The sequence below is a fragment of the Loxodonta africana genome, chromosome 6 (assembly GCF_030014295.1).
Source record: "Loxodonta africana isolate mLoxAfr1 chromosome 6, mLoxAfr1.hap2, whole genome shotgun sequence".
Lineage (NCBI taxonomy): Eukaryota > Metazoa > Chordata > Mammalia > Proboscidea > Elephantidae > Loxodonta > Loxodonta africana.
In genome coordinates, this window is record NC_087347.1 from 27,780,579 (window position 1) to 27,808,366 (window position 27,788).

Below are 27,788 nucleotides of genomic sequence, written 5' to 3' on the forward strand. Positions count from 1 at the left end.
TGTTTTATTTTTATTTGGTTTATTTTAAGGGAGATCTTTGATGAGCTGATGGAAACAGAAAAGAACCCTCAGGCACTTAACATGGAAGCAGGGAAGACTACTCGTCAGGCCTCATGAGGAGCAAACTCCTGGGTTGGCAGTTTGCACTGCATATTCTCTTACTGCCTCCCATCTCACCTTGCCTCTGCCCAAAAAGAATTTGGAACTCTACTTGATGCGGGAGCAGCACACAGCTCAGGGCCAAAACAAAAGACGAAAATTGCAATTATGCTGAATGCTCCATGTTGACTGTTTTATGGAAACCTTGGTCTCACATCTGTAGCTGATTATCCTTTTTTTCTCCTACAGGAGCGGCATTTCCTGTTGTCTTGGGAATACATGTTGTAAATATATATATGTACATACACTCACAAACACACATACATATGTATATACGGAATGAGTGGAGCCTTAAAGAGTTAGAATGAGTCAGTCACCAGAGTATGCCTGCTCAAAATTAATAGCACAGCAGTTTGGAGAAGAAATGGAGGTGTCAAAGAGTCTGTTCACCTGAGAAATGTGTGAAGATACACACATACCAGTTGGCTTTTAGCTTTCATGTTCTTTGAGTAGTTTCACTCAAATCACTAATTGTTCATGTGTTTCTTGTTAGTACAGTTCACTGGAAAGCCAGCCTTCCATGTTACACTAATGACCATTTGTCCTCCTTACAAGGGAAGGGAGTTTCTCTCACCTGACTTAAGGAGCTAAATTTTTTTTTTTTTTTTAATTATTTTGTGGATTTGTAATGCCTTTGCTGTTTACATGCAGTCCCCCAAAATGGATTGTTGGTGCTTTGGAATGTGTTATGGTCCTACGTTTGGTGTTCATTATATACTCTGCATTTTTGTAAAGAGATTCCCTCTGCAGTATGTTCATCATATGTCATCTATATTATTATCGTGGTAAAGATAGAGTCTTAATTTTCTTCTGTATCATTCTTCCATGGAATAGGCACTACCGTAACAGGTTGTAACCAAAACATGAAGAGGTAGGAGGATAATACTGTCCTGGTTGGTACTCCCCAGCAGGTGTTCTTTGAAGGGACAGCCGGGGTGCTTAGAGATAAGGAAGAATGCTAATATCTCTGGCCCTCAAACAGAGGGGGTCAAGAGAAGTGTTCTTGTGTTAAAGCTGAAACTCTGGACCAGTAAAGGTAAACAAGCCCTACCGCAAGTATAGAATTAAGTATGTGAGCTGTAAGATAAAGCTTGAGCATTTAACCATTTGCTGTCTGGCTTTGCCCTTGAAACAGGGCGGAAATTAAAATGTGATTTGGTTTAGGTAATCCTAGAACTAACAAATAACAAAGGTGCATAATGTATTTATCTTACTTTTTAGGTGCTTTGTGTTGAGGCTAAATGAGGGTACAATGTAAAGTACTGCCTGAATCACTCAGCTAGCATAACCACCTTGGTTGAGCAGCTTGTGAAACTATGTAAAGAATGAGTTTGAGGGTGGAATTCTGTCCACAAAATAATTTTGTGAGCCCGAGAATCAGTTGGATCTCACAGAGTTATGTAAAGCAAAATAAAACCTCAGTATTTTCTTTCTTTTTTTTAAATAAATGAAGTGGATTACCCTTCAGTTCTGAGGTAGGAACAAAACCACATCAGTTTTTCAGGGGGAGAAGGCGTTTTAAAATCCATCAGCACAGAGGATACCACATCCTTCCTGACGGGTTTCCTGAAGAGAGCTTCAGCCCCACTCTAGAACTTGGAGAAGTTCCAACATAGTAACCTATTCTCAAATTTAGCATCTTTGAATTGTACATGGCCTCAGCATTTTTGCTTAACTTCTGATAAATCCTTAGCCTCCTTCCGTCTACACACATGCTACTCCAGTGAACGTTGCAAATTGGTACGGTGGTAGACTATGCAGGAGTAGTTTAGAGCAGAGGTGAATATTTGTTTTAAAAGCTAGCTTTTAAATTTTGTTTCATTCCCACCACGGAGCCTCTTTGTGTGTGTGTGTGTATGTGTGTTTTGCTTAAAAATAACTGGTTCCCTCATAAATGAGTGAAATGGTGATCAGATTCTTTAGCTATTGTTTCTCTTCTGTGTCCACATTCAAGAGCATTGAAAGGCACCGTTAAAAATGATTGGGAATGATTAGAAGTGAGGGCTGCATTAGGGCATAAAGAAAAAAGAAATAATGCCAAAAGCCTGGGTTGCCCCTTAAAGCAGCCCATGGAATTGCTTTGGTAGCTTGCATGCGTGCACGACCTAGAAGCACACTTGGCTCAGAAACCTGATTTGACGTGGGCTTCATCTCTTGGGCAGGACTTGTTAGTTGAAAATAGGTTATTGGGGTATATGAGTTATCCCACTGCTCATATACTCAGATTTTACTTGATATCTGTCCATTTTTGTGGCCTCGTAAGTCTTCCTCCTTTCCCTTCATTCCTTTCACTACAGTGTTATTTTGTCATTTTAGTTCAGTGAAGGGTTAGTGACTGAAAATGGAGATTTCAACTGGACTATGTTGGTGAGGTTTGTTACTGCTTTGAGGTGGCTGTATATATTTAAAGACTATAAATAGATAATATATTCTTTTTTGCAGTGTGATCAGTTTGCCCAGAATCAGGGGATGGGGCAGTTGGCATGTTGGGGCCAGGAAGGAAGAAGTTATATACGGACAGAGTGCTTCAGACCCAGGCAGTCTGCATAATAACTCATTAATCTTCCCATCGAAAATACCCAGTGTGTGGTTACATTCCTTTAAGTGATAGCGAATTGGAACTTGACAGCACTTCGTTCTGCACACAACCTTGTGCTCTAATTGGGATTTTTTAGAAGAGAAACATAAACCAAACAAAATTTGAGATTATTTTCACCTAATATTATGGAGTGTTGGAAAATTTGAGTGAGTGTGGCCAGATGTTATCACTTTAGTAGCCGTAACTTTAATTCTGGCCTTAAGATAGACTCCCCTTTATAGAGAACATTCTTATATGTGTGTCCACAGTCATCAATTTGGTCTCAGCAGGATAGAATTAGAAGCAAATCTATGAATTGTTCTGCTGTTTATATTTTGATTCTAAAATTATCTGTTTACTTGCCAGGGTCTGTTAATTTCAGGCCTAACTTAAATGGTTTAACGATAAATTGAACAAATGTAAAAGTGTTTACATTTTAAGAAGTATGCAGTGTATTACAGATTCAGCTAATTGACTCCACAAGGCAAATACTAGTCTACAGCTTTCTTTATTTCTCTCCTTGATCAAGTATAAAATTGTTCTAAAAGATAAGCTTTAAGAATTAAAACCTAGCAAGGTAATTCACAGAGGTAGTTACTCTTCCCTACTGCAGTTAGCATTATATAGCAGTATAAACACAGCTCTGCACATGCACAGCCACGGATGGAGTTGTTGAAAGAAGCTTACCTGGAGAAACCTAAACTAAAGATTCTTGGCAGTATCTCAGATACATAGTTGAGTGTTCTGGGTATCGGGAAGGCGTTTGGGGAACATACAGTAAAAGAGGTAGCATAAACTCATTTAAGATTTACTGAAAGGTTATATTAAAAAATGCCCTTTCCCTCTTTCTCCTGTCCTCTGAAGTGACTTCAGTGGATGCTTTTGATTATCCAGCCTTTGTTTTTCCCTGTTTGGTTTAATTGACCCGTTATGTGGTCTTTTGTTTTAAATCAGGGAAGCAGAACAGATGGCAAGTACACATGGATCTTGTATTTATTGGGAGATTTTTAGAAAAATCACCAAAAAGCACTAAGTCACCATAATGTCCCAATTAAACGGATCTGTCCTTGTCCTCTCCGTCTTCCTTTACACTGAGTAATGTCCTCTTACAAGTGTGTACCAAAATTAAACAGACTCTTCCCTCTGACACCTTGCCTAATGCATTACTTCAAAATTCTCATTTTGTCTCAGTTGATACGTCTTATTAACACCTGGAAATATATATACTTTATGGGGAAACTGGCTTGTTAGGCCTTGAGAGTTTTGTGACAATTTTTTTGCCGTGTCTCACCACGATCATTGACTCCTTTATGGCATGCTTTGCTTACTAGACTTCAGGCAATCTCTTTTGTTGTATCCTATTTATACACAGTTGGTAAATTATTTCTTTTCCGTGTGTGCCATGTATCGGAGGTTTTGAAGTATTTAATAAAAAGTATGCCAGTGTAAACATAAAACCAGCCGATCTTAGTGACACTGGACTTTGCTTAGAATACAGAGATTCAGAGTATAGGTGCCTCCACTGGCATAAGAGTGGATGAGAGCCTGAATCAGGACCCAGATTTGTCAGGGTTGAGTGCCAGAACCCAGAAGAGCAATCACCATCTGTTTCAAGAACAGAGTGGGCCTGTCCAAGAGTGAGACCATGTGGGGTTGTGCACACTTCTCTTCTTCCCCGGCTTTCCCTCCCTCTGACCTTGTCCTTCCTGCCCCAGCTTATCTGGCCTATGTCAGTGTTGTTTATTTATGCTTACAGAGAGGAAAACAGAAGTGGGGTTCCTACATTTTGCCTAATTGAGCTGCTACCAGCTTGGCTAGCAGCCTTGGCCACATTATATGTGAAGTGGTTTTTCTTTGTATTCTGAGTGACTTTTGATTCTGATTCTTCATTGTTGTTTTGTATGGAGCAGCACTTTATCTGTGTTTTAGCAGAACTATTCCTCTGTACCCTTTACGGTTTTTCCTCATTGGTGTTTCCTTTTTAAATTATGCATAGAGTTTTTGTGTGTGAAATTAAAGCCTTTATTAACCTTCTGTTGGTGACTCTTATTTATGAAAAGGACACACTCTTACAGACACTTTTAAAAGTCAGTTGAAGCTGTGGAAAGCTGTTGGGCTTCTGACCCTGCTTCTGTGCAGCGCTGTTAGATCTTAAAGGAAAGGACATGGAATGGCAAACCAGTGTAGGGCTGGAGTCACTGAGTTTCACTTGTTTTCATCAGAGGAGCCTGTGGCTTTGCAGAGACTTCTGGGTAGCAACCTGTAAACTCAGCGTTGGCCTTAGGTAAGCTCTTCCTTTGCCTTGTTATTAAGAGTACCAGAGAGGGGGTGCAATAGCATTTGCATTTTGTATTTACCTTAAGCCTCAAACCTAGACTCAATGAATATGCCACACTCCCTGGATACTGGCTAGTGAGAATTGTGAAGTCTAATATGGTATCTAGGGCACTCAGCTGTGCTTCAAAGAAGAGGTCCCTGTAGCTATCATGACCTGGGTAAGGCAGTGAGGAAAGTATATGTGAAAAGGGAATGCCATTACTCTGGGAAAGATGTAAAACTAAAATGCCTCAGGTGACCTGCGATGGATAAAAATGAGTTATGATAGAGAAAAACCTGGGGATGGCTCCTCGGAACTCTACTGTGCTGTGGAGTGTTTGGCTGCCCTTCTAAGAAGCAAAAGCTCTAGAACAGGATGGTTAAAAGTGATGCACCCTAGGATAGAAACAATCCAGCCACCTTCTGGAGAGCTGGGATTGAGATCATAGAGACTTCCTGGAGGCATTCTCTTTAGGTAGGTTACAAACAGGTGACATTGCCACAGGCCCTGTTGCTCACAAGCACAACTATAAATTTTCCCTTCAATTGGCATAGGATGATAAGTAATAACAACAAAACTCTGCCCCCGCCCCGCAAGCTGGGTAGGGTGGGGCTTTACAGCTGAGGCTATGCTTCCTTTTCAAAATAGTCCTTTTTCTTTCTTGAGGCTTTGTTGCTTCCATCGAGGCAGGGCAGAGAAGGCAGCTGGAGTCATCCCCAAGGCACTTGTGAAATCCTCAACAGACAGGTGCTCCTAGAAGCGGAGAGGGACCAGAGGACAAAGTTCACATTATTGCCCAGGGTTTGTTCTGATGAGTTATATAAACCCTTTGCCATTGAGTTGATTGACTAATGGTGGCCCTATGTGTGTCAGAGTAGAACTATTCCATAGAGTTTTCAATGGCTGATTTTTTAGAAGACCATCAGGTCTTTCTTCCTAGGCACCTCTAAAACCAAAACCAAACCCATTGCTGTCAAGTCAATTCTGACTCATAGTGACCCTATAGAACAGTAGAACTGCCCCATAGAGTTTCCAAGGACTGCCTGGTGGATTCAAACTGCCCACCTTTTGGCTAGCAGAAGTAGCTCTTAACCACTATACCACCAGGCACCTCTAGGTGGACTCTAATCTCCAAGCTTTAATCTCCCACCCAGGGACTCCTGGATGAGTCATGTAGGTATGGCATGTATATCAAATGAAGAGCAAAAGCAGGCAATGTCATGAGAGCCAGGAAAAGGCTAGGGAGGACAAGGGCAGCATGTGGGGGTTCCAAAAGTTTGACCCCTAAATGATTACATTTGGAACCTAATGAAAAGGGCAGTAATGTGATAGCTTGAGTTCCTTTTCCTTTGACCAAGGTCAGGTTCTTATTAGCCCTGAAATAAGAATTAAGACGTTTGACTAAGCTTGGTTAAGAAGTTGCTTCCCTTTCAAGGTCTTAGTTTTCCTTTCTATAAAATGGAAGAAATATCATAAAGGCCAATTTTTGCTCCTTTCTAAGTTTTCATAAGGATGAAACGAATATATGAAAGAAAAAAAAAATCCAAACCCATTGCCATTGAGTCAATTCCAACACATAGCGACCCTGTGTGTGTCAAGGTGTGCCTGGTAGATTCAAACTGGTGACCTTTTGAACAAAAACATATCACATGTGAAAGGGCATTGAAAACAAGGTATTTGTTATCTATCTTAGCAAACAATGAACCTTCAGTGAGGGGATCCTTTACAGGAGCTGGCAGGGAGAGTAAGCAGAGGGGCCCTTAAGAGGGCGTTGGCTTGAGTCTGGATACGTAAGACTTAGTTGCTGTTATCACAGGGGAATGGCTGTTCTAGCAAAAGCCCATTACCCTAGGGAGGGGCTCTCCCTCCTGGATCCTACCTTGCTTTGCACCAAGTTAGCCAACCGGCCGCAAGGGAAGTAGGGCCTGCCCCTTCCCTAGTGGGCAGAGCTAGCAGCATTCTAATCTATATATGCTGCTGTAGCATCTACAGAGACACTTGACACTTTTCCCATTTTCAGATGATAAAGCTGAAATTCAGAGTTCTCTGATTCCTAGTCCCATACATGTCCCACTGCAGCACACTGACTCTCCCTTCCTGGCGTGATTTCAGGGATACTGTAAAGGCTTCTTGTCATCTTCCCTCTCCGACCTGCCCAGCATACTATTGTGCTTGTAGTTGATGGACATTTTACCACTATAGATAGCTTCATCCTTTTTAGCTTACAGGTTGGTTTTGGATAAAAGGCAACATGTTGAACCCCTTCTGTCATTTATATTCCCCTGAGGATGTATCAGCTGGGTTATTTCCTGGGAGGAGTTTTGCTTAGAGATGGTGGGAGGGTGGTGGCAGAAGGTACAACTGAGGTGGGGATTCTAAGAGGAGAAACTAGGAAGTCCACAGAACAAATTCAGAGACAGGTTTTGCCTAGCTATTTTGAGTAGAAAACAAAGTATTTAGATAAATGACTTGTCCTGGCTTCTCCTGTCCTAAGAGTGATCTAGAAGCATTGGATATCAGAATTCTACCTTTTTTACTCTTGACTTGGAAGTCATGACTCGCAGTCACTACCTTTCTGGGCCATAAATGAGGGGATTGACTGAAACAACTTTCATCCCAACTCTAACATGATACGATAGCGATGCTGTTTAAGGCAAGCCAGATACCCTCAAGGCACACTCAAGTAAGAACCTCAAATTCAAGTTGCTATAAAACAGGTTCCCCCAACCTGTGTTTCTGCTCCCTGAGACACCAGGAGGGGACAGGTTGGGGTGACAGCAGTGGACTTCCTTTAAATATTAGGCTTTGCTAAGGGGGGTTGCCGAGGGGAGTGTTTTATTAACTCCAGAAGACAGCCCTGAATTGAACAGCTTCTTGGTAAACACCTGTTGATGGATTTCAAACTCGGGTGATTCTGAAGACCTAGTTCTCTAACCTGTCATTAGACTTGCTTCCTGCCCCTGGGGCATTCTCTCCTCAAGGCTCCCGGGAACCTTCTCTGCTCCCCAAGGCAGGGCAGTGTAGCACCTTGTTTGGGGAGAAGAGAGTAAACGAGTGGTTTGGGCATCAGCAGATGGGGAGCAGCTGCCATGCCCCAAGTCTGTCTGCAGTCCCCCCAGGTCCCTCACAGCTGTGGCTGCTGTGTCCTAGGTCTCTGCAGTGGCCACTCTGGTCCAGCCAGGCTTGGTCCTCAGTATTGTTAAGACTGCTGGACTCTGATCCCTTGGGCTATATAGCAGGGACTGCCCATCCCAGTGGACTTGTATCTTTCATTTGTCCTGGTCTTGAACCCTGTAGTCCCTGCCAGCTGATTACCTGCCACACCCATGCCCACATCCGCCTGCCTGTGGTTTATTCATTGGTGCTCAAACACTCAGATTATCCTCTTCCCACTCTGCCTGTAGCCAGGCCCCCACCGTGATCACTGCAGTCACTGGCTCACCTCCGAGTGCGGAGGAGGCAGAGGGGTCTGAAGACCTCCCTCCCACGTGGCAAGAATGTACACTGCTCCCCCGATAAAAAATCAGCAACAGACGACCGATTTAAAAAAATAATAATCTGAGGTTAAAGACTGCTTCTGCCATGGTGGTTTTTTTTCTTTCTTTCTTGATTCTGTTTGTTGCAGTCGAAAGTAACACCATTTCAGCCTCCTGTCCATCACGTGATTTAAAGACATTAGCCACCTTCCCTTTAGAAGTCCATTTTTTTATCCCTCAGGATATGATGACAAGAGTGAGACTCAAAAGAGCTGGCTTTGTTACTAACTAGTTATGTGACAGTAGGCAAGTCACTTCACCTCTTTGGATCTCAGTTTTTTGAGTTATAGAACAGACAGTAAGAATAATTACTTGCACTTACAGAGTACCTTCTATGTACCAGAGGCCGGGCTAAGCTTGTCTCTCACAGTGTGATCAACCCAATGCTATACATAGTGAGGACACAGATACCTCCTAGCCTTCCAGCCACCTCACAGATGGGAGGGTAGGGGAGAGAACTTGTAGGAAAATGCTCTCCAAGGTGCAAGGCAGGATGCAATGCTCTGGGAATGATGCATTTATACGTATACAGCGAAGCCAAAACCCTTACAGACTTAGAAAGTCTGACTGCCTACTGAATGTGTATGTTGACCTGGATGCCTGACAAGGAAGTAGCCCTAGTGGTGCAGTGGTTAAAGTGCTAGGCTACTAACCAAAAGGTTGGGAATTTGAACCGACCAACTGCTCCACAGGAGAAAGATATGGCAGTCTGCTTCTGTTAAGGTTATAGCCTTGGAAATCCTATGGGGCAGTTCTACTCTGTCCTAGAGGGTCGCTGTGAGTTTGAATTGACTCGGCAGTAGCAAGTTTTTTTTTTTTTTTTTTGGTCTCACAAGGGTCTTCAACAGCACAGCCAGCACTAAATCCATTGTCCCCTTCTACTTTCAGTCTCATGGTGACCCCATGTGTTACAGAGTAGAACTACTCCATAGGGTATTCAAGGCTGTGACCTTTTGGAGTCAGATTGCCAGGCCTTTCTTCCACAGCACCACTGGGTGAGTTCAAACTGGCAATCTTTAGCTTAGTAGTTGAATGCAAACTTTTAGTTACCTAGTCACCATGAGTCAGAATCGACTCGATGGCAATGGGTTAAGTTCGGCCTGATCCAGGGTTTTGTATCTCAAAGAACGACTCGTTGTTTCCCGTTCTCGCAAACCCTTTATCCGGTAATCACCAAGTATCCTCGATTTGACCTCCTAAATATTGCCCTAAACCACCTATTTCTCTCGGCCTCCTGAGCCACCACCTATCCTGGGCTTCCATCCTTCTCCCAACCTGACAGCTGCACTGTTCTCCTAGCTGGTCTCCTACCTGGTCTCCTATGGCTGCTTTGCCATCTATGATCCATTCTTCATGAGAAGCTTATAGTGATCTTTTCAAAATGCAAATCTGACCATCACTTCCCTGCTTCAAACCATCATGGCTCATCTCCACTTTTAGGGGAGAGAACACAATCCGTCACATGGCACAGAAGGCACTGTCCAGTTTGGCTTCTGTCTTCCTCACCAGCTGCCTCTGCCCAGCTCTCAGCAGGCAGCCACTCTGGCCACCTGGCAGTCTCGCCACACACCGTGCTAGTCCCTACCTCTGCACTCACATACAATGTTCCCTTCTCCAGGAATAACTGGCCCCTACTTTGCCTGAAATATTCCTATTCACCTTTCTGAAGGAAATCCTCTCTGACCAAAGCAGGTTTCTGTTTTAAATATTCTTGATGGCAGCTGCGCTTCACCTCTGTTCCACTTATCGCCACTGAAATCAAACACTAGTGTAAGTAGGCATCTCTCATCTGTTCCCCACTGGGACGTAAGCCTGCGATAGAGGGGACAGGTCTGTATTGTTCCCAGGGCATCCCCAGCATCTCCTCATCTGCAGGGCACATGGAGGGGGTGTCAGGTGGACCATTCAACAAATAAGCAAGCCCTATCTTCTTGTCCAAGGAGCCCTGGTGGCACTGTGATTAAGCTCTGAGCTGCTAACTGAAAGGTCGATGGTTCAAACCCACCAGATGCTCCTCAGGAGAAAGATGTGACAATGTCCTTCTGTAAAGATTTCAGCGTTGGAAACCTATGGGGCGGTTCTACCCTGTCCTGTAGGGTCGCTATGAGTCAGAATCAACTCGATGCCAATGGGTTGGGTTTGATTGGGATCTTCTTGTCCTCCTGGTCAAGTCCGACCCACCTCCTTCCTGCTGGGGTCCACGCCCTCAGGGAGCTCATCCACCTGCTTGTTCACCAGCTGCTCCAGGGGAAAGATGGGAAGAGGCCCAGAACTGAGGTTGGTGTTAGCATTGAACATGTCCAGTTTGGGGCTTGTGATCTCCTAAGGAAGGAAAGGACATCACTGGTTACTTCAACTGGTTTGTCACTCTCTCTCAGGCTATCTGTCTCTGAAGTCAGCACTGATTCTAGGACATCTCCTTCAAGAAGCCCCCCTTGACTCCCCCAATCCCACCTCCCCACCTTCCGCATACACTCCTCATAAGAACACACACATTAGATTGGACCCACGAGCTAAGAACATAGTGGTCTTTGACCAAAGCCAGTTAGTGCAAGATGGCTATTTTGTTCAGTAAACTACCTTCACCCACGTGTTCAAATCTACCCTGGTCATTTGTGACCCTCTCTTGCCGATACCTGTTGTGAAAGTGCCATCTGTAAACACACTTGTTGTGAGTTGATTCTGACTCATAAGAACCCTATAGGACAGGGTAGAACTATCCCCATAGGGTTTCCTAGGCTGTAATCTATGAGAGAAGATGGAAAGGCCTTTTCTCCAGTGGAGTGGCTGGTGGGCTTGAACCTCAGAACTTTCGGTTTGAGTGCTTAACCATTGCACCACCAGGCATCCTGTATATTTACTTAGCCTTGCCCTATTCATACTTTTCAGCCTTCAAAGTTAGTCTACCAAAAAGGGTTTATTGAAGGCCACCAGGTATACTCCGCCTGTGAGTGGGTAGAGATACCCTGTGCGTTAGCTGTTGATTACCCCAGTCTGCTTGTGAAACTGCTCTCATTTTCTGGACATATTTCTACAGCATCTACTCTGCGTTATTTCCCCTGTAAGCCTGTGAACTCTTGATAGAAAGGCTTTGATTTCATATTCCCATATCCCAGGCCAGTGGTCTATAGACTAAATACATTTTGGTCAACTAATGGAAAAACTGAAGGCATTGCAGTTATCCTACCTGGAGAAGAGATCCCAAGAGTGACAGTGTGTAGAGAAATCACTCTTTCTCAAAGTGTAGTCCCTGGACTAACTGTATCAAATTACCTGGGCCCGTTGTCAAAAACATGCTGGTTCTTAGGTCCCAACCCAGTTCTACAAACCAGAATCTTTGGGAGCAGGCCTCAGAATCTGCATTTTAATAAGCTTTCCCCCACCCACACCCCATTGCCCAGACTCTTATGCATGATAAAACTTGAGAACCATTTCACTAGAGAATGAAGGAAACACAACTAGAGGCATTAATGATAAACAGCATGAAGAACTTCCATAAGAAGTTGGGGAAATGGTAGGCCATTGGCTTCTTCTCTGGAGCTTTCTGACTACCAGCAGACCACCACAGGGCCAGCCACCTGGCACAGATTCAAGGCATTGAGAGAGAAGGCCAGGGCCAGCCCCCCTGCCGCATACTCACATCAGTGAGCTGGCCCCAGTCCTCAGGGTTTCCAAGTTCCGACTTCAGGTCCTCATAGGATTTGGCGTTCTGCATATAAAGTAAGTGACAGATTAGACATAGGTCTTAGCAGAGGGGAAGGAAGGCTATCTTCCTTCAGGAGTTGAAAGAAGGCTGGCTTGGGGCCTGGTGGTGAAGAGGGGAAGGGGAAGCTCTGGCTGGGTTTGGGGAGGGTCCCTCAGAAAGGAGGTTAGATGGTGAGCACGGAATCAAAGGGGCTTTCTGTTCCTGCACAGCCTGACATGGGGATGGAGAGGAGTGGTTTGTTCCCTCCACCCTCGGGCACCACTGTGGGCACCCACAAGCAGCTTTGAGAACCTGCTGACACTGTGTAGGTTCTGGGGGCATTCGGGTCCTGGAGAACAGGGGGGATCCTGGGAGAGTCAGGGAGAAACCCTGCTGCAGAGGAGTGAAGCGGGTGGAAGGGGCCGTGGATCCCTGAGAGGTCCCATCTCTGTATTCCCAGTGCCTGGCACTGAGCCTGACACATCATTCATGTTATGCTGAATGAATGAATGAGGCTGAGAGATAAGCCAGCACAGACTTGAGGGGAGGGGAATGCTGCCAGTGTGGTTGACCTGGGGCACTGATATGGATATGAGAAATTCTGGCATCTAGATTTGCTAGCCTTCAGATTTATATGATCCAGGCTCAAGGTTAAACTCAGCCCTTCAATCACTGAATTAAAAAAAATTTTTTTTGCAAATTAACCTAAGCTCTCCATGTTCCCTAAGCTTGACTGTTGCATCAATTTTATTGCTATTGTGTGCCACCAAGTCGCTTCCAACTCAAAATAACCCTTTATGACAGAGTAGAACTGCCCCACGGGGTTTCCCAGGCTGTAATCTTTACAGAAGCAGGTCACCAGGTCTTTTCTCCCACAGAGCAGCTGGTGGATTTGACCCACTGACATTTCCATTAGCAGCCCAGTACTTAACGAGTACCACCAGGGCTCTCTTGCATCAATTTAGAGCACCAGAAAGCACAAGGCTGCGGCTCTCACTCTACTTTGGCCTTCCTCCCTCCTGCAGGAAACCCTCACTGGGGTTCCACTGTAAGGACCTGCCCCTCAGGACTCTGCTTCTACTGGGGTAGGTTTAGGAACCACGGTGTAGAAGTCTGATTCACTGTCCCTTGGGTAAGGGACATGAGCCATTTTGCTTAGACTTTAGGGCCAGGAGAACATTTGTCTGTCCTTTGAAACTGACATGTTTCCTTTTATCTGGAATGAGGATCCAGCAGCGCCATCCAGTAGAACTTTCTGCAACGTTGGAAATGGATATTTGCTCTGCCCAGTATGTCAGCCACTTGCCACACATGGCTATTGAGCACTTGAAAGATGGCTAGCACAACTGAGCGGTTGAATTTTTTATTTTATTTTATTCTAATTAACTGAAATGGCCAGTGTAAATCTTACCTATGATTCCAGCAGCTTTAAGCTAACTAGAGTGCACAAGCAAGGCTTTACGTTATTACCTAGGTTTCTGATAGAGTTCCTTCCCTCTCCCTCTCCAGGGGATATAATGTTCTTTCTGCAGCCTTACTTTTTGTTCTAAGTCATCTCTACCAGTTGCCATTGGGTCAGTTCTGACTCATGCGTGTCAGGGTATAACTGTGCTCCACAGGGCTTTCAATGGCTGATTTTTTTGGAAGTAGACTGCCAGACTTTTCTTCCGAGGAGCTTCTGGGTGGATTCACACCTTCAACCTTTTGGTTAGCAGCCAAGTTTGTTAACTATTTACACCACCCCGGGGCTCCGAGTCACCTCTAATCCCCTACAAATAAGTAGATCATACATCACAAGGGAGTCAGCCCTGCTCTAAGGGTGTGTCATGAAGAAGCCACATAGACAGGGACGGGCTGGACAGGGGTCACTCACAGTCCACTTGAAGGGGTCCCAAGCCAGGAACCAGCCTGTGAAGGTGGGAGGCTCATGTCCCTGCTTCACCACAATGATGGGAGTCTCGGGGTCACGGCCGCTAGGGTGGGTCTTGAGGTACTCCTGCGCCGTGATGGCTGCTGCCTTCTTCTCGTCCTCCTTGGCACCCTTTCCCAGCCAGAAGAAGACCTGTTGAGAATCCCAGCGCTCAGTTGGTCCTTCCTGTTTTCAGTGGCCCACAGGGCTCTGCTTCAGTTCATTCCAGACTCAGACGTCCAACAGTTGAGTCCAGGCTCTACCACCACTCAGTCATACGACCTCAGGCAGGCCCCATCTGCCCTGGGCCTTAGCTTTTGCATCTGGGAAATGAGGATATTGGACAGATGCCCTCTACTTGGGAGTTCTGCAAATCTGTGACTCCCAACTCTCTGGAGCCCAGATCCTCAAAAGCACTCCTGCTGCCACATGAAATAAATTAGACATTGAGTGGAGAAGATAACCTCCTACCCAGAGACCCCGGGCACGCTCTCCCCCTTTCTTCTCCCTTCTTAGGCTCCTGTTGTTCATAATCTGGTTCCCAGGGAGAAAATACGTGGGTGCCAAGAAAACGTTGACATCTACTCTTTCTCAGCCTAGGGATTGAGGCGGGCCCCAGGCCTCTTCCTACCTGGTCCCAGACATCGAGCAGGAACACGTCATCCTCTTCCAAGTCATCCTGAATGAAGTCAGGAATTTCAGTGGCCAGGAAGCGCCCAGTCTTGTTGGAACATTCAAAGAGCCTGGGTGTGAAGGCCAGGGTTTCTTCCTGCAATCTGCAGGAGGGTGAGAAAATTGTGTTGGTGGAGGATAGGAGAATCAAGGACACTGAACTTTGAGGGACTCTAAAATGAAAAGACAGGGCCTGGTGGTGCAACGGCTAAGTGCTCAGCTGCTAACCAAAAGGTTAGCAGTTCGAACCCACCCAGCAGCTTTGTGAGAAAAAGACCTGGCAATCTGCTCCCATAAGGATTACAGCCTAGAAAACTCTATGGGGCAGTTCTACTCTGTCATATAGAGTCGCTGTGAATCAAAATCAATTCAATGGCACACAACAAAATGGAAAGCCCATCTCCTAGCAAAACTCCCTCTCTTCTTATCCAACGAAAGGATCCTCCCTCATCCCACGAGTGCTCTCGGGGAGAAAATTCCATTACATGCATTCTAGCGACTCATCTACAGTCCTGTTAGAAAGGTCTTTCTGGTATGTTCCCTCCATCCCTCCTGCTGCTACTACCACAGGCCCTTTTGCTTTTGAACTAGAGAATGGTAGAATATGGATACTCGTTAGGAAAACCCTTTGAAAGGGATTTTCGCCTGGTGCTCCTCAACATCTGAGCCTGCGTCAGTACCTGAGGGAAGGGCAAACCTATAGCTTGCCCTTCTCTTTGAGCTGCCTCCTATGGCTGTGAACTCCCGTTGCTAAGAGAAGACCCCCAGGTCCCAGCCATGCCCTGATGAGCAGCACAGACACAACCCCTGTTCCCAAGAAGCTCCAGGGCATGACTGCCCCGGGTGCATCAGGTAGCCCTGGGAGCCTGGTACACAGAGTTCTCAGTCCGTCCCCACCTCAGGCTGTGGACCATGGCGGTAGAGGTGCCGGGAGGCTCTCCAGCCTCGGAAGGTGGGCCAGAGGCAGAGGGACCAGCTGGTTACCTCTTGGTGTTGGCGTAGGGAGCCTTCCCGCCCAGGGCCACCCAGAAGTTGGCTGGCTCCTGTCCTTCCACCACCACTTGCTTCTCCTTCCGGGAGATGGTGTCAGCCACCACCTTGGCCATCTCCCGCTCATCTCCGCTACAGCCCTGGGAAAAAGAGGGGGTCAGGTGAGCTGGGGGACACCATGTCTAGTGCCACCTCCTGCTCCCACCCTTCCCCAGAGCTCTGGGGCCTGAGAAGGCGCCCCTAGGTCAGACCCCACACACAGCTGAAGTGGGGCCCATTCTCCCATCATCCCCTTTGTCCTTGATGTTTCAAAGAATGGCAGAAAAGACAAGAGAGTTGGCACCACTTTAGAGGGCGGGGTATGGACTCCAAGAGGCTGAGAGTCCTTGTCACAGAGGTAAATGGAGAGACAGAGGCAGATATAGAGATAGAGAGCTCAAGACATAGAGACAGACCAACATTGGGACAGACAGAGGTGCTGGACCAAACAGAACAAGAGAGACTGACTCAGACGTAGAGGCACAGAATTCGAGGCACGGCTAGAGACGAGGCAGACACTGAGCCCCAGAGGCAGCAGGGAAATGAGTGAGCAGGACCTAGTCGGCCTGAGGTCCCACCCTGATCCAGGTCTGCTCAGAGGCTGGAGGACCCCAGGACCCATTTGGGGATGTGGGCCTCTGAGCCTGCACACACCTTCCCACACCACAGGTAGCAGCAGGACTGGGTCTTGAGGACGAAGACATCGTTGGAGTTGAGGGAGGTGGCCCGGGCTGGGACCTCAAAGGCCTTGGTGTTGTTGGCGCCGGTGCCCTGGACCTGGAACAGCTGTGTGGAGGGCACGGGCTCCGAGCTGTTAGCCCGGGAGGTGCCTCCCTAAAAGGTGTGGCGAGGAGGTCAGGAGAGAGGGGGAGTAACTTAATAGAGAAGATCATGATGGAGGGCTCAAGGGGCACAAAGAGAACCAGAGAGGAAGGAGTTGGGATGGAGTCGGCCTGCTCTTCACCCTCCAGTTCCTTTGATACACCATCACAGACACGAACCAATCTTTTCAAAACATTGCTTTGATTATGGATGCCTCTGCTCAAACACCGTCAGTGGCTCCCCACTGCTTATAGAATAAAGGCCAAGCTCAGCCAGGAGTCGCCCCTGGGCAGTGTGAACGGTTAATGCACTCAGCCATTAACCAAAAAGTTGGAGGTTCAAGTCCACACAGAAGAACCTTGGAAGAAAGGCCTAGCGATACACTCCTGAAAAAAATCAGCCATTAAAAACTCTATAGAGCACAGCTCTACTCTGATATATGTGGGATTGCCAGGAATCGGAGTCAACACAATGGCAACTAGTTCCTCTCCTGGGCATTTCAGGGCCCTTTGTGGGAAAGCTGCAAACTGCCTTTCTAGACTCACTGCTCTCCCACGCCCTCCAGGTTAGCCAGGCCTAGCTTCTCACCGCCCATGGAGCCTAACCCAGGGCTTTTGTCTGTGCTGCCACCTGCGCTGTAGGCCCCATTTTACTCTGCTAAACTCTGCAACTCTGACCCAAATGTTAAGACTGCTTCCTAATCCCTTCTTCACTGTGAATTCTGGGCCTATTCCCAGGTCAGGGTATTCACACTCCCCTTCAAACTCAGCTTTTCTTTCTGGCACTTAACCACACTGTGCCTCGGACTGCAAGTTCACTGCTCAAGCACAACCACGTATCTTTCCTCTCCCAATAAGATGGTAAAAGTATCAGCAGGTCATTCTTCTCCCTCCTAGGGGCTTTGCAACGGGCTGTGTACTTAGTTGGTGCTCAGTAAATAGGCTGTGGGTTCAGCGCATGCATGAGAGGACCACCTCCTCATGTTGGGATTCACTAATGCAGTTTGGACGGGTGCATCGTTTAAGCAAATCTAGCCAAATATCTTACTTTTTCAAGAGGATTCAAAGAGTTGGAGAGTGGACAGTACTTGGTACACAATAGGTGCTCATTACATGCATTTTTTAAAAGTGACTGAATGATGGTTTCTATTATCAGTTCTTCTTAGGTGAGGGGGCCTCCAACAGTCCTCTCCTTCCAAGAATGGGCCTCCCCCTCGCTGGCCCCTTCCATACTGTCACCCCACAGGCCCTCCCGCAGACAAGGATCTTGTCCTTTCCCACCTCCCAGAGGCCTTCCCTGCCTTAGTTGTGGATACTGCCAGGCACTTCAGTCTAGCAGCTGTACCTGGTAGACCACCATGCGTCCCTTGAAGATGGACATGAAGTGGGGTGGCTCCTTGCCCATTGGGACCCGGATCTGTACCGGTTCATCATTGTACTTCTGGTCCAGCATGACAGCTTGATAGGCTGAGGCTGTGATTTCATCCTGGCTGGCCTGCTTACCCTGGGAAGAGCAGGAAGGGAAGAAGGGACAGAGTCAGCCCCCAACCGGGAGCCTATCCCAAGCCTCAGCAACAACCTCCCCAATTCTGACCTGGCCTCAAACCCAACCGTCTTCCCTACCCAGCCCCACCCTGGAGACGGACAAAAATGCCCCCTGTCTCAGACCTTAACTTTAATCCCAGCCCCAATACTTGCCCAGCCTCAGCCCTACTCTAACCCACCTGCAACCCATCTTTGAACCTTGACCCCAAGCCTCTTTTCCTTCTTACTGTGCCTTCCTTGAGGAAGCCCCACAGACCCACCACTGACCCCCAGCACCCACACACTTCCCTGAGCCCTCATTTCTGGACACAGAAACTCACACAAGTAGGCAGAGCAAAGGGAATGTGTAGGAGCTGATAGAAATGGGAAGGGAGATCCAGAGAACCAAAAATGAAAAGGGCTGTGAATGGGGTACTCAAAGTCAATGGAATCTCACAGCCAAAGCAGCCCCATATTAGAGTACACTGTGTCTTGAGGGAGTGAGCTCCTCACCACCAGAGATATTCAACTCAAGGGTGATGGCCACTTGGCAGAGGTATGGTGGAAGGGGCTGAGCTGACTCTACTCTGGGTAGGCAGGGCCTGACCTGCCAGATGTAGAGAAGGTAGTGCTTCTTCTCGCCGATGAGGTAGGTGTAGAGCAGCAGATAGCAGTCGCCCCCATAGAAGTGTCCTAACCACTTGGGTTCCACAGGCACCAGGTCCAGGTTCTCAATGCGCCACACCTGGGGCCAACGTCAGGCCATGTGAGGTTCAGGACAGACTCTGCCACCCCATCCCACCCAACAAGTCCTCCCATCCCTTGACATACCTGCACCTCCCCACTCCCGTCGTCTACCATCTTCTGCTGGGCAGCCACCTGAGGCTTGACATGCATGGATGTGGCATCAAATTTCACCTGCTCCACCTTGGCTGGGGTTGGGAGAGTCATGATACCACCTGTCACCAGCTGAGGGCTTGCTGGTTGCCCAACCTGCACTTTATAGCCTGGTCCTCTGTACCCTCTCAACAGCCCTGACCGGTGGCTACAATTTTTATACCCATTTTACAGATGAGGAAACTAAGGCTAGAAAGATTCAGTAGCTTATCCAATGTCACAGTCAGAGAGGCAGTGCTATAATATAGAACAATATCTTCTGCTCCTAAGACTCATGCTTAACCAGTGCCTCCAGGGGAGCAAGAGGAGGACAGAGGGCAAGGTGTGATGGCCTGCCCACGTCCTGACCTCTGCAGAATCCAGGCTTCAATCCACTGGCCTGATCTCCCAGCTCAACAGGGAGCTCCTCGATGATGGGAGCTGTACATGATCCTTTTATATTCCCCCCAGGGGCCTAGTGCCAAGCTTGCCCTTATACTGTCTGATGAGAGACTGAAGCTCTTTGTTCCCAGGGAGCAACCCCATTCCAAACAAAAGACAGGTAGTTCTCAGCTCCCTTTTATGACAACTCTTGAGTTTATCCACATCCCTGTGTGTCCCCAACCCCATCTGGGGGTGCCCAGAGCCAGGGTAAAAGCATGCATGGGAGAAGTGAGCTGGGAAAGAGGGAAAGGATAGATCCAGGGTGCTTTTCTGGCCCACTCCTGAGTCCCCCACCCCACCCACCATGCCCTGGCCTGGCTCTCACCCACAGAGCCCACAGTGTGGGTTTTTCCCAGGCCTGAGGCCCGGTTGGGCACTGTCCACTTCTGGAAGAGCTGCTGGAAGACAGCGGACTCGGCCCCGTCATTCTGCACCTCCACCTGCGTGCTCGGTGGGTACTGCTTGGCTTTGATAAAGTTCTAGGTAGAAAAGCAGATGGCTGGGGGCTATGTCCCTTCCTTAGCCCCCACCCCCTGTGCAAGCCAAAGCCTGGCTCTAACCCCCACCAGACCCAAGGTCAAACCTAACCCTGGTCCTAAGCCCAAACCTAAACCCAACCCCCCTCCCAATGCTCTAACTCCAGCCCCAAGGCCAAAGCTGACCTCAAACTTGATTCCGCTTCAGTTCTAGTCCTGACGCTCCACTTCCAACTCCAGCCCTGAACCCAACTGCCAATCTCTCATGGACGCCAAGCCAGTTAGGGTTACTGACTTCAGCCCTGACAATGACCCCAAACTGACCAGCCCCAAGGCTGGCCCAATCCCCCTAAGACAAAGACCAGCCTCCATTTCTCCCTCCCTCCATTGAGACAGGTCTGAGTCTAGGGAGGTGAGAGCTTACATCCTGAGGAGGCCCAGGGTTGCCTAGGGCTTGGCTCCCTGGAGTGCAAAAATCCCCAAGATGGCTATGGAATGGCCCCTCAGACCCCCACAGCTGGGTAAGGTCCAGCCCCCTGCCCTGCCCCTTCCTGGAGTCTTCCTCAGCCTCTGCCTGGTGCTGTGCCCAACCTGAACCCCACTTTCCTTCTCCCTGCATGTGTCTCTATGTCTCTTCCCTCCTCACGGTTCTCCCTACTCCCTGACCCCCACCCCTACCAGTGCCTGGTTCATGGCTTCCTTCTTCTCCTGGGCATTGGCACCCTTCCCCTTCCACACAAAGATCTTCAGGCCCCCCTGGTCCAGGATATAACAATCCTAGAAGTGAGAGAGAAAGACCCAGAGTGAGTCTGGGAGTATTGGACTGGGGGGCTTTCAGGCACAAAAAGTCTCTTGCCGATCAAAAGGTGGAAAATGTGGACTAGAATTTCAAATTCTCATGGAAACCAGACTTTCTAGAGCCACTGAGGCTGGATCAACCCCTGAAAACATTGCTCTGAGATAATCTTGAAATCTTAACCTTAAACCAAAGCTGTCCTCTGAAGTCATCTTTAAACCAAACAGTATTTTATCTTAATAAGTGAGAATGCCTGTCTTGAGCATTGTGCTCTTTAAAATAATTATCTCTATGTGATCAAATTGACAATAGCAGCTCATAAGACTAGATGAGAAGCTTAGGGGGCAGCGAGTTTATCTTCATGGTGGTGGAATAATTTGGAAAAGGACAGCAAAAATGGTTGCACAGTTCAAAGAATGTAATCAATGTAACTGAATAGTACATGTAGAAATTGTTGATTGTTGTATGCTTCGCTGTGTATATTTTCACCAAAAAAAAGTATATGTATATATACATATATACACATATATACATATATATATATATATTTATATATATATATATATATAAAGTCTATTGCCCTCCCACACCCACCCCAGCCCACTGGAATTTATCCTGCTTTTAGGGGAGAAGTAGGCCAGTTGGGAGTTGGGGACTCACGTCGTGATTGAGCAGGTCCTGTGTGAGTGGCCGTGTGGCGATTTCTCTAACCACCAGTTTTCCCTCCGAGTCTGACACGCTGCAAATCAAACGAAGGGCATAGTTCCCAGCTGGGGGCCCTGCCCCAGGAAGTCCCCCAGCATGCAGAAGGCCCCAGCCATGCACTCACTGGTACAACTTGAGGGAGGCCTTGAGCGCCGGCTCCACCACGGTGTCGGGCACAGCTGCCTTCAGCTCCATCCGCTTGCCCAGCACGTGGTTCATCACCTCCATCAGCTTCGGGGACGCCTTCTCGTCCTCCCCCTCCACCACGCCCACAAAGGCACGCCCGCCCCGCTCCTGGTCACGGATTTCCTTGGCCAGGGTCATGCCCTGCTGGGAGACTCCAGGTGACCCATGAAGGCTGGCAGGGACAAGGTAGCGCCCACCCCCCCCAGCCACGTCGGGCCAGCGCTGAGGCACTGCCCCGATTCTCCCCTTTGAGGCTACCCTGGACCAGCCTTTAAGGTGTGGATAGGAAACCAGTTAGGAAAGCAGGTTTCCTCCTTGGCAGAAGTGCTGTTTTGGGTGGACTTGTAGGGCCTTCAGTTTTGGCACTGTCTGAAATTTGTGATTTTACTTCACAGTTTTGGACAAGAGCTGAGCCCTGAGGATCACAGAACTCAGTCTCCAAAGCCCACTCACACACATACATATGCAGCACAGTCTTACACGTGCTCACACATAACAGTCTCACATACGCTCACACAGACACACACACAGTCATAATCGCACACACAGAATGAACAGTCTCACTTGTGCTCACAAATACATGGACATGTACACACAGAATACTTCCTTATGTCCTCACACACACTCACACACATGCTCACACACACACACACACACACACTCTGACTCACCCTCCCTAGCCTGACCTTTACTGTTTCAGCTATTCTTATTTTAATCCTAGGCCCCCTCCCTTCTCTACGCTCCCACCCAGAGACAGGATATACAATGGCCCCTCTAGACTGCTGAGGCCCACATTGCTGTCTCCAGCCCTCTCTCTGCTCTCATATTTTCAAAACATCTTCCAAGAAGACTGCCATTTCAAGATGTCCAAAACTGAACTCTCAATTTTTGCTCCAAATCTGTTGCTTCCTATCTTATCCCTCTTAGGAAATGGGACTCCCATCCATCCACAGCTGCTCAATCGCAAGGCCTTCCATTTCTGCCCCACTCCTTCCTTCTTCACCCTCTCGTCCAGCACACAAGTAAGTCCGGTGGATTCCACCATCCAAGCCTGAGCCCATGTACCCACCCCCACCATAAATCACTACAGGGACTTCCACTTCCCTTTGCCCCCCACCCCACCTCATCCCTACTCAGGAGTCAAAATGACATTACATCATGGATGAGAGCATGTCCCTTGCCCGTTAAAACTTGTCAATGGCCTCCCACAGCCCTGAGAATAAAACCCAACCACAGCCATCTGTCATGTGACCCTATGAGACCTGCCTGCACTCCTCCTGGCAGACCCCTAGCCAAACCACTCTCTTTCCTTCCTTAAGGCTTTCTTCCCACCTCCACCTCCTCCCAGAAGCCTTCCCTGAAACACAAGTGCCATGCTCCCATCCCTCAAATCTCTGATTATTCCTGTCTGGGAATAGCCAGTTATTCCCCCCACTGGATGGCCAATTCTGGAGGGCAGGGCTCTGCCCATTTCATTCACCACCAAATGCCCAGCACTTGGTGCAGGGGCTGCCACACAGTTTTTGTCGTTGTTAGTTGCCATCAAGTCGATTCTGACTCACGGCTACCCCGTGTGTGCAGAGTAGAATTTCTCCATAGGATTTTCAAGGTTGTGACCTTTTGGAAGCATATCACCAGGTCTGTCTTCCAAGGTGCCTCTGGGTGGGTTTGAACCATCAATCTTTAGGCCCGTAGTCAAGTACTTAACCATTTGCACCACCCAGGGACTCCTTGCCACTCAGCAGGGACTCAGTAAATCTTAGTGGACTTGCATGCAGTTTAGCACCCACAGCGCACACGCGAACTCCCACATTTATACCCTCTCCCCACCTACACACACACTCACATCCACCTGTGGACACACCCTCTCCTACAGAGCCAGGGGAGAGAGGCCTGTTGGAATGAGGTCCCATCGGGGCATGTAAGAGTTTGACTGGAGTGGGTAGGTGCTGGGTCTACAGGGGCAGGTGTTGAGCATGGCGGTGTTTACCCTAAGTCTCTCCACGCGGTTACTCTCCGGCCCATTCCACTGGATGATAAGCTTCCCGAGGTCCAAGAGGAAAACATCCCCACGGTTGAAACTCTTCCAAGACATCTCCACCTGGGGAGCCATGTGGGAGGCGCGGACCCCACTCAAACCCTGTCCACCATCCATCACCTCTTGGCCACCCCTTCCCTGCTGCTCTCCTCTCCTTGGCCTCTGCCCTCCACCCCACGCCTCCATCTGAGGCCTCCTCCAGGCTGGGAGGGTGGACAGGAGGCCATGCCCCAAAGCCCTGGCATGATCCCCCAGTTGGCTTGCCCACCTCTCCAGCCACCACATTCCTCTTGCCCTTGACATGGAGCAGCCGCTGGACCTCGTAGGAGTTGGTCTCCACTTGCTTCATGCCGGAAGCCACACCACCTTTGCGAATGCTGAGGAGAGAGGTGAGCTGATCCAGGGAGAGGGCCGGGAGGTGCAACAGGCCCCTGCACTCAGACCTGGACTGCCTGAGGCTGTGATGGGGCCATCTGAGGGGCAGGGCTGGGATGCGGGGAGGTGGTGAGGGATGGAGGATGCAAACTTGAAGGAGTCACTCTCTCTCAGGGTGCCTGTTGCATGCACTCGCATGACCCTGGGAGTGAGGGCCTCCTTAAAGTTTGCATCCTCGACGCCTCACTTACCTCCCACTGACTCGGGTCCTGCTGAAGGCCCACTGGGATGGGGCCTGGTAATGTGGAGGGTGCCAGTGTGGATAAGGAAGGACCCTGAGAGCAGGGAACTGAAGTAAAGGATAAGAAGGAGAGGTGCCGGCACAAATGCCGGGTTAAGTGGACTACTCCAATAAGTATGGGAAGAGGAATGAGCAAGACAATAAGGAGGGGTGGGGCTTACGGCCAACTGAAGGGCAGAGAGGCCCTGGCCTACCCTACATATCAGTAGCAACTTGGCTCCAGACCATGTATTTCCATGGGGAAGCTAGGAAGCCAGAACTTCAGACTTTTCAAGAAAAGCTGGAAATTTGGGTTTTAAGCGTGAAATGCCTGTTTCAGAGAAAGAGGGAGCAGGTATTTATCCATTGGCCAGAGTGGGGCTTGATGTGATGCCCCAGAGGGCCTCCTTAGTCACTGAGCTCTCGAGGATATTCAAATAGGAGTTGATTTATGGAAGAAAATTTGTGGTACACACATTTTCAGAGCAGCCTCTGAGGGCAGCCAAAGGCACACTCAGAGGGACAAGAGCTAAGGACAGAGCCGTAGCAGAAATGAGGGTGAGAGAGTGGAGACAGGTGAGGAAAAATCACCAAAAGTCACACGGGACACCTCACAGGCTCCCACCACAACCTCAGGCTCCCTTCCTGGCCCAAGGTCACCTCCCACTGCCCACCTCCCCTGCCTCGGGTATCCCCCCTCAGCTCAGCCCCCCATCTCCACCCTGGTCCCCATAGTGCCCTTCCAGTCTCAGTTTCCCTTCCCAGCCTTGGCCTTCTCCCCAGCCTGCCACATCCCCCCGTACACAAGGCCCTGCTTGAAGTAGCCTCGGAAGGCCTCACTCTCGTTGCCCTGGATCTCACGGTGCTGGACAGCCTGGCCCTTTAGGAAGTCGTCCATCTGTGTGGTGTAGATGGCAGCAGCCCCCTGCTCGTCCTGGGACGAGTCCTGGCCAATCCAGTAGTGGATGTCATAGGACGTGTTGCTGCCAGTCTTGTGGATCTAGGGGAGAGGAGTGCTGAGTGGACCCAAGGCCCTGGGCTTGTACAGCCTCCCTGTTTTGCAAGGTCTGCTACACCACATGGGTCCTGGACTACAATGAGCTTGGCACAGGGAAGCCCACTGGATGGGCAATTCAGACCCTGAGTCTCAGCCCCAGTCTGCCAAGGGCCTTGCTGTCCTCATCTTGGAGATAACTTGATTGGATCATAGCAGCATTTCCCAAAGTGCTGTGCGTGGTCCACCAGAGGTATGTGAAGTAATGAGGCGGTATACAAATACATGTATTAGATGCAACAGTTGTGTAAATATTTTATAGCTACTTTTTATTAGTGACACGTGACATTGATACTCATTTACCATAACGATACAGAGATATTTTTAAATAAATGCATGTAAATGTTAAAGCGAGTTAGTATAATGAAAAATACAAATGAATTCATAGTACTGGTGGTACCAGGATGTGGGAAAAATCAAGGAGGTGATATGAAGATAAGCAAGGATTTTGGAAATGAGGGTTCTAATTGGGTGACACCCAGAATGTCCCCCAAGACTGTGAATCCACAGAAGGGGGCCTCAGCAAGGAGCTCAATGGCTCAGGGGCAGGGCAGCCTCTTCTGTCCCTGATCCCTTGCAGAGCCAGCCCAAGGCTGGGCACTGGGGCACACCCAGTGAATAGTGTCTGGGGTTGAAGCCAGACCAGTTCTCTCTCCCACCTAGCCTGACACCAGTGGATGGGTAGGCTTTGATCCCTGATCACCCCTCCCCTGCCAGCCCCACACTCACAGCCAAGACTATGTAACAGTCGCCATCGAAGAAGCTCCCGAAGGTGCTGGAAGGAACAGGCACCATCTGCATGGCCTAGGGAGACAAGGAGGTCGGGGGCTGCCCTGGCCCCCCAGGACCCTGCAGTCCTGCCGCCCTTGACCCACAGGGTGGGTGGAGAGAGGCAGAGAACAGGGAGGAGGAGGGCACAGAAAAGCTGATGAGGAGGAGGAATGTGAGGAGGAGGTGAAGGAAGAGAGAGAGACACACAGGAACTAGGGGAAGAAGGAAAGGAAGAGGGGAGAAGGAAAAGGAAATGGAAGCAGGGAAAGAAAGAGAAAAGTGAAGAGAACTTAAGGTCCACCCTATCACATGACTCAAATCCACCCATTCTCCCTTATTTAATAGGAAACAAATATTGGAGCAAGTATGCTTTGAAACTGTAATAAACACTTTCATTTCCATGAAAACAAGCATAACTGTTTTACAGTGAATTATTATATCCTGGAGGTTACAATGGTGGTTCAGTGGTAGAAGTCTCGCCTTCCATCAGGAGGCTCAGGTTCGTTTCCCAGTCAGTGCACCTCACGCACAGCCAGCAGTGGCTTGTGCCAGTGGAGGCTTGTGTGTTGTTAGAATACTGAGCGCGTTTCAACAGAACTTCCAGACTAGGACAGACTAAGGAGAAAGGCATAGCGATCTACTTCTAAAAATCAGTCAATGAAAATCCCACGGATCACAAGGGTACAATCTCCTTGTGCTTGGGGTCACCGTGAGTCGGAGGCCAACTCAACGACATCTAACAACAGCGGTGATCTTAAGTTTCTAATCATTGTGATTAAAAATTCAAACGTTCCATTGTATTATTTTCAGTTTTGATATATACAATTTGTACACAATGACTTTATGTTTGTTATTATTATTATTATTAAGAAAAATAGTTTTTAAAAGTGAGGGAGGATGGAATGGAGAGGAAAGTTGACAGATAAATGAGGAAGAGGAGAAGAGACAGATGAAAGAGGAAGGGAGAAAAAGGGGAAGATATGCAGCCAATGAGGAGAAGAGAAGGTACTGGAAAAAGGAGGAGGAGAAAGAGCAGGGGGATGTGGCTGACTCCGGAGGGGAGGGGGTGCAGGGAGGGAAAGGGGCAGCTTGGGTAGGAGGAGCCAGGTGAAGATGGCTCAAGCCAGCAGGGCAGGACTGGAAGCGTATAAACAGAATCCCAGGCCCCTTCCTTCCCTCAGGGTCCCAAGTCTGCAGCACCCTCCCCCTTCCGCAGGCAGGGGCTCACCTCGATCCTCCATATCTGCAGCCCTGGAGTGGTGGTGTTGAGAGAGCCTTTGACCTGGGCGCTCAATTTGGTCATCGTGGGTGAGCCTGGGGTGGAGGGATGTGGGAGCAAAGGGCTGAGGAGCTGGGAGCGCCCTGGGTTCAGGGGCTGCCCTTCCAGCCCAGCCCAGAGAATTCCCATCATGAACCAGGAGGTCACATGCTCAGGGGCGTGAGAGGAGAAGGGTTAGCTCCCCGCTCTGATTAGCTGAGAGCCCAGCCTCCTGCCTTCCCACCCAGCTCTGATCTTGCTGAAACGCCTACCTTGGCTCCCTCTCACCTACTGAATAA

General features: G+C 48.5%; 2 protein-coding genes across 6 annotated transcripts in view; one reads left to right on the plus strand and one right to left on the minus strand.

Annotated features, from left to right (window-relative positions):
- USP37 (ubiquitin specific peptidase 37) overlaps nt 1–8,037 on the plus strand; it is an 83,861-nt gene extending 75,824 nt beyond the window's left edge. For all 4 annotated transcript variants that reach the window (XM_023541535.2, XM_003406061.4, XM_023541531.2 and 1 more), the window contains one exon: nt 30–8,037. In XM_023541535.2, the coding sequence (XP_023397303.1) occupies nt 30–117 (88 nt within the window). In that variant the 3' untranslated portion in view covers nt 118–8,037. The remainder of the gene's footprint in view (nt 1–29) is intronic.
- VIL1 (villin 1) lies at nt 5,570–27,788 on the minus strand. Of its 2 annotated transcripts, none has more exons than XM_064286672.1 (19): nt 27,460–27,788; nt 26,190–26,264; nt 25,210–25,406; nt 24,020–24,128; nt 23,704–23,814; nt 21,652–21,854; nt 21,483–21,561; nt 20,705–20,803; nt 19,876–20,029; nt 19,062–19,162; nt 18,838–18,975; nt 18,052–18,210; nt 16,540–16,719; nt 15,841–15,986; nt 14,816–14,960; nt 14,149–14,337; nt 12,233–12,299; nt 10,772–10,893; nt 5,570–5,807 (listed from the first exon to the last, which is right to left on the minus strand). In XM_064286672.1, the coding sequence occupies exons 1-19, from the start codon at nt 27,640–27,642 to the stop codon at nt 5,694–5,696; spliced, it is 2,571 nt and encodes an 856-aa protein (XP_064142742.1). In that variant the 5' UTR covers nt 27,643–27,788; the 3' UTR covers nt 5,570–5,693. The 2 variants fall into 2 exon arrangements, with proteins under 2 accessions (XP_064142742.1, XP_023397308.2); XM_023541540.2 differs by having other exon boundaries at nt 10,772–10,912; nt 12,231–12,299.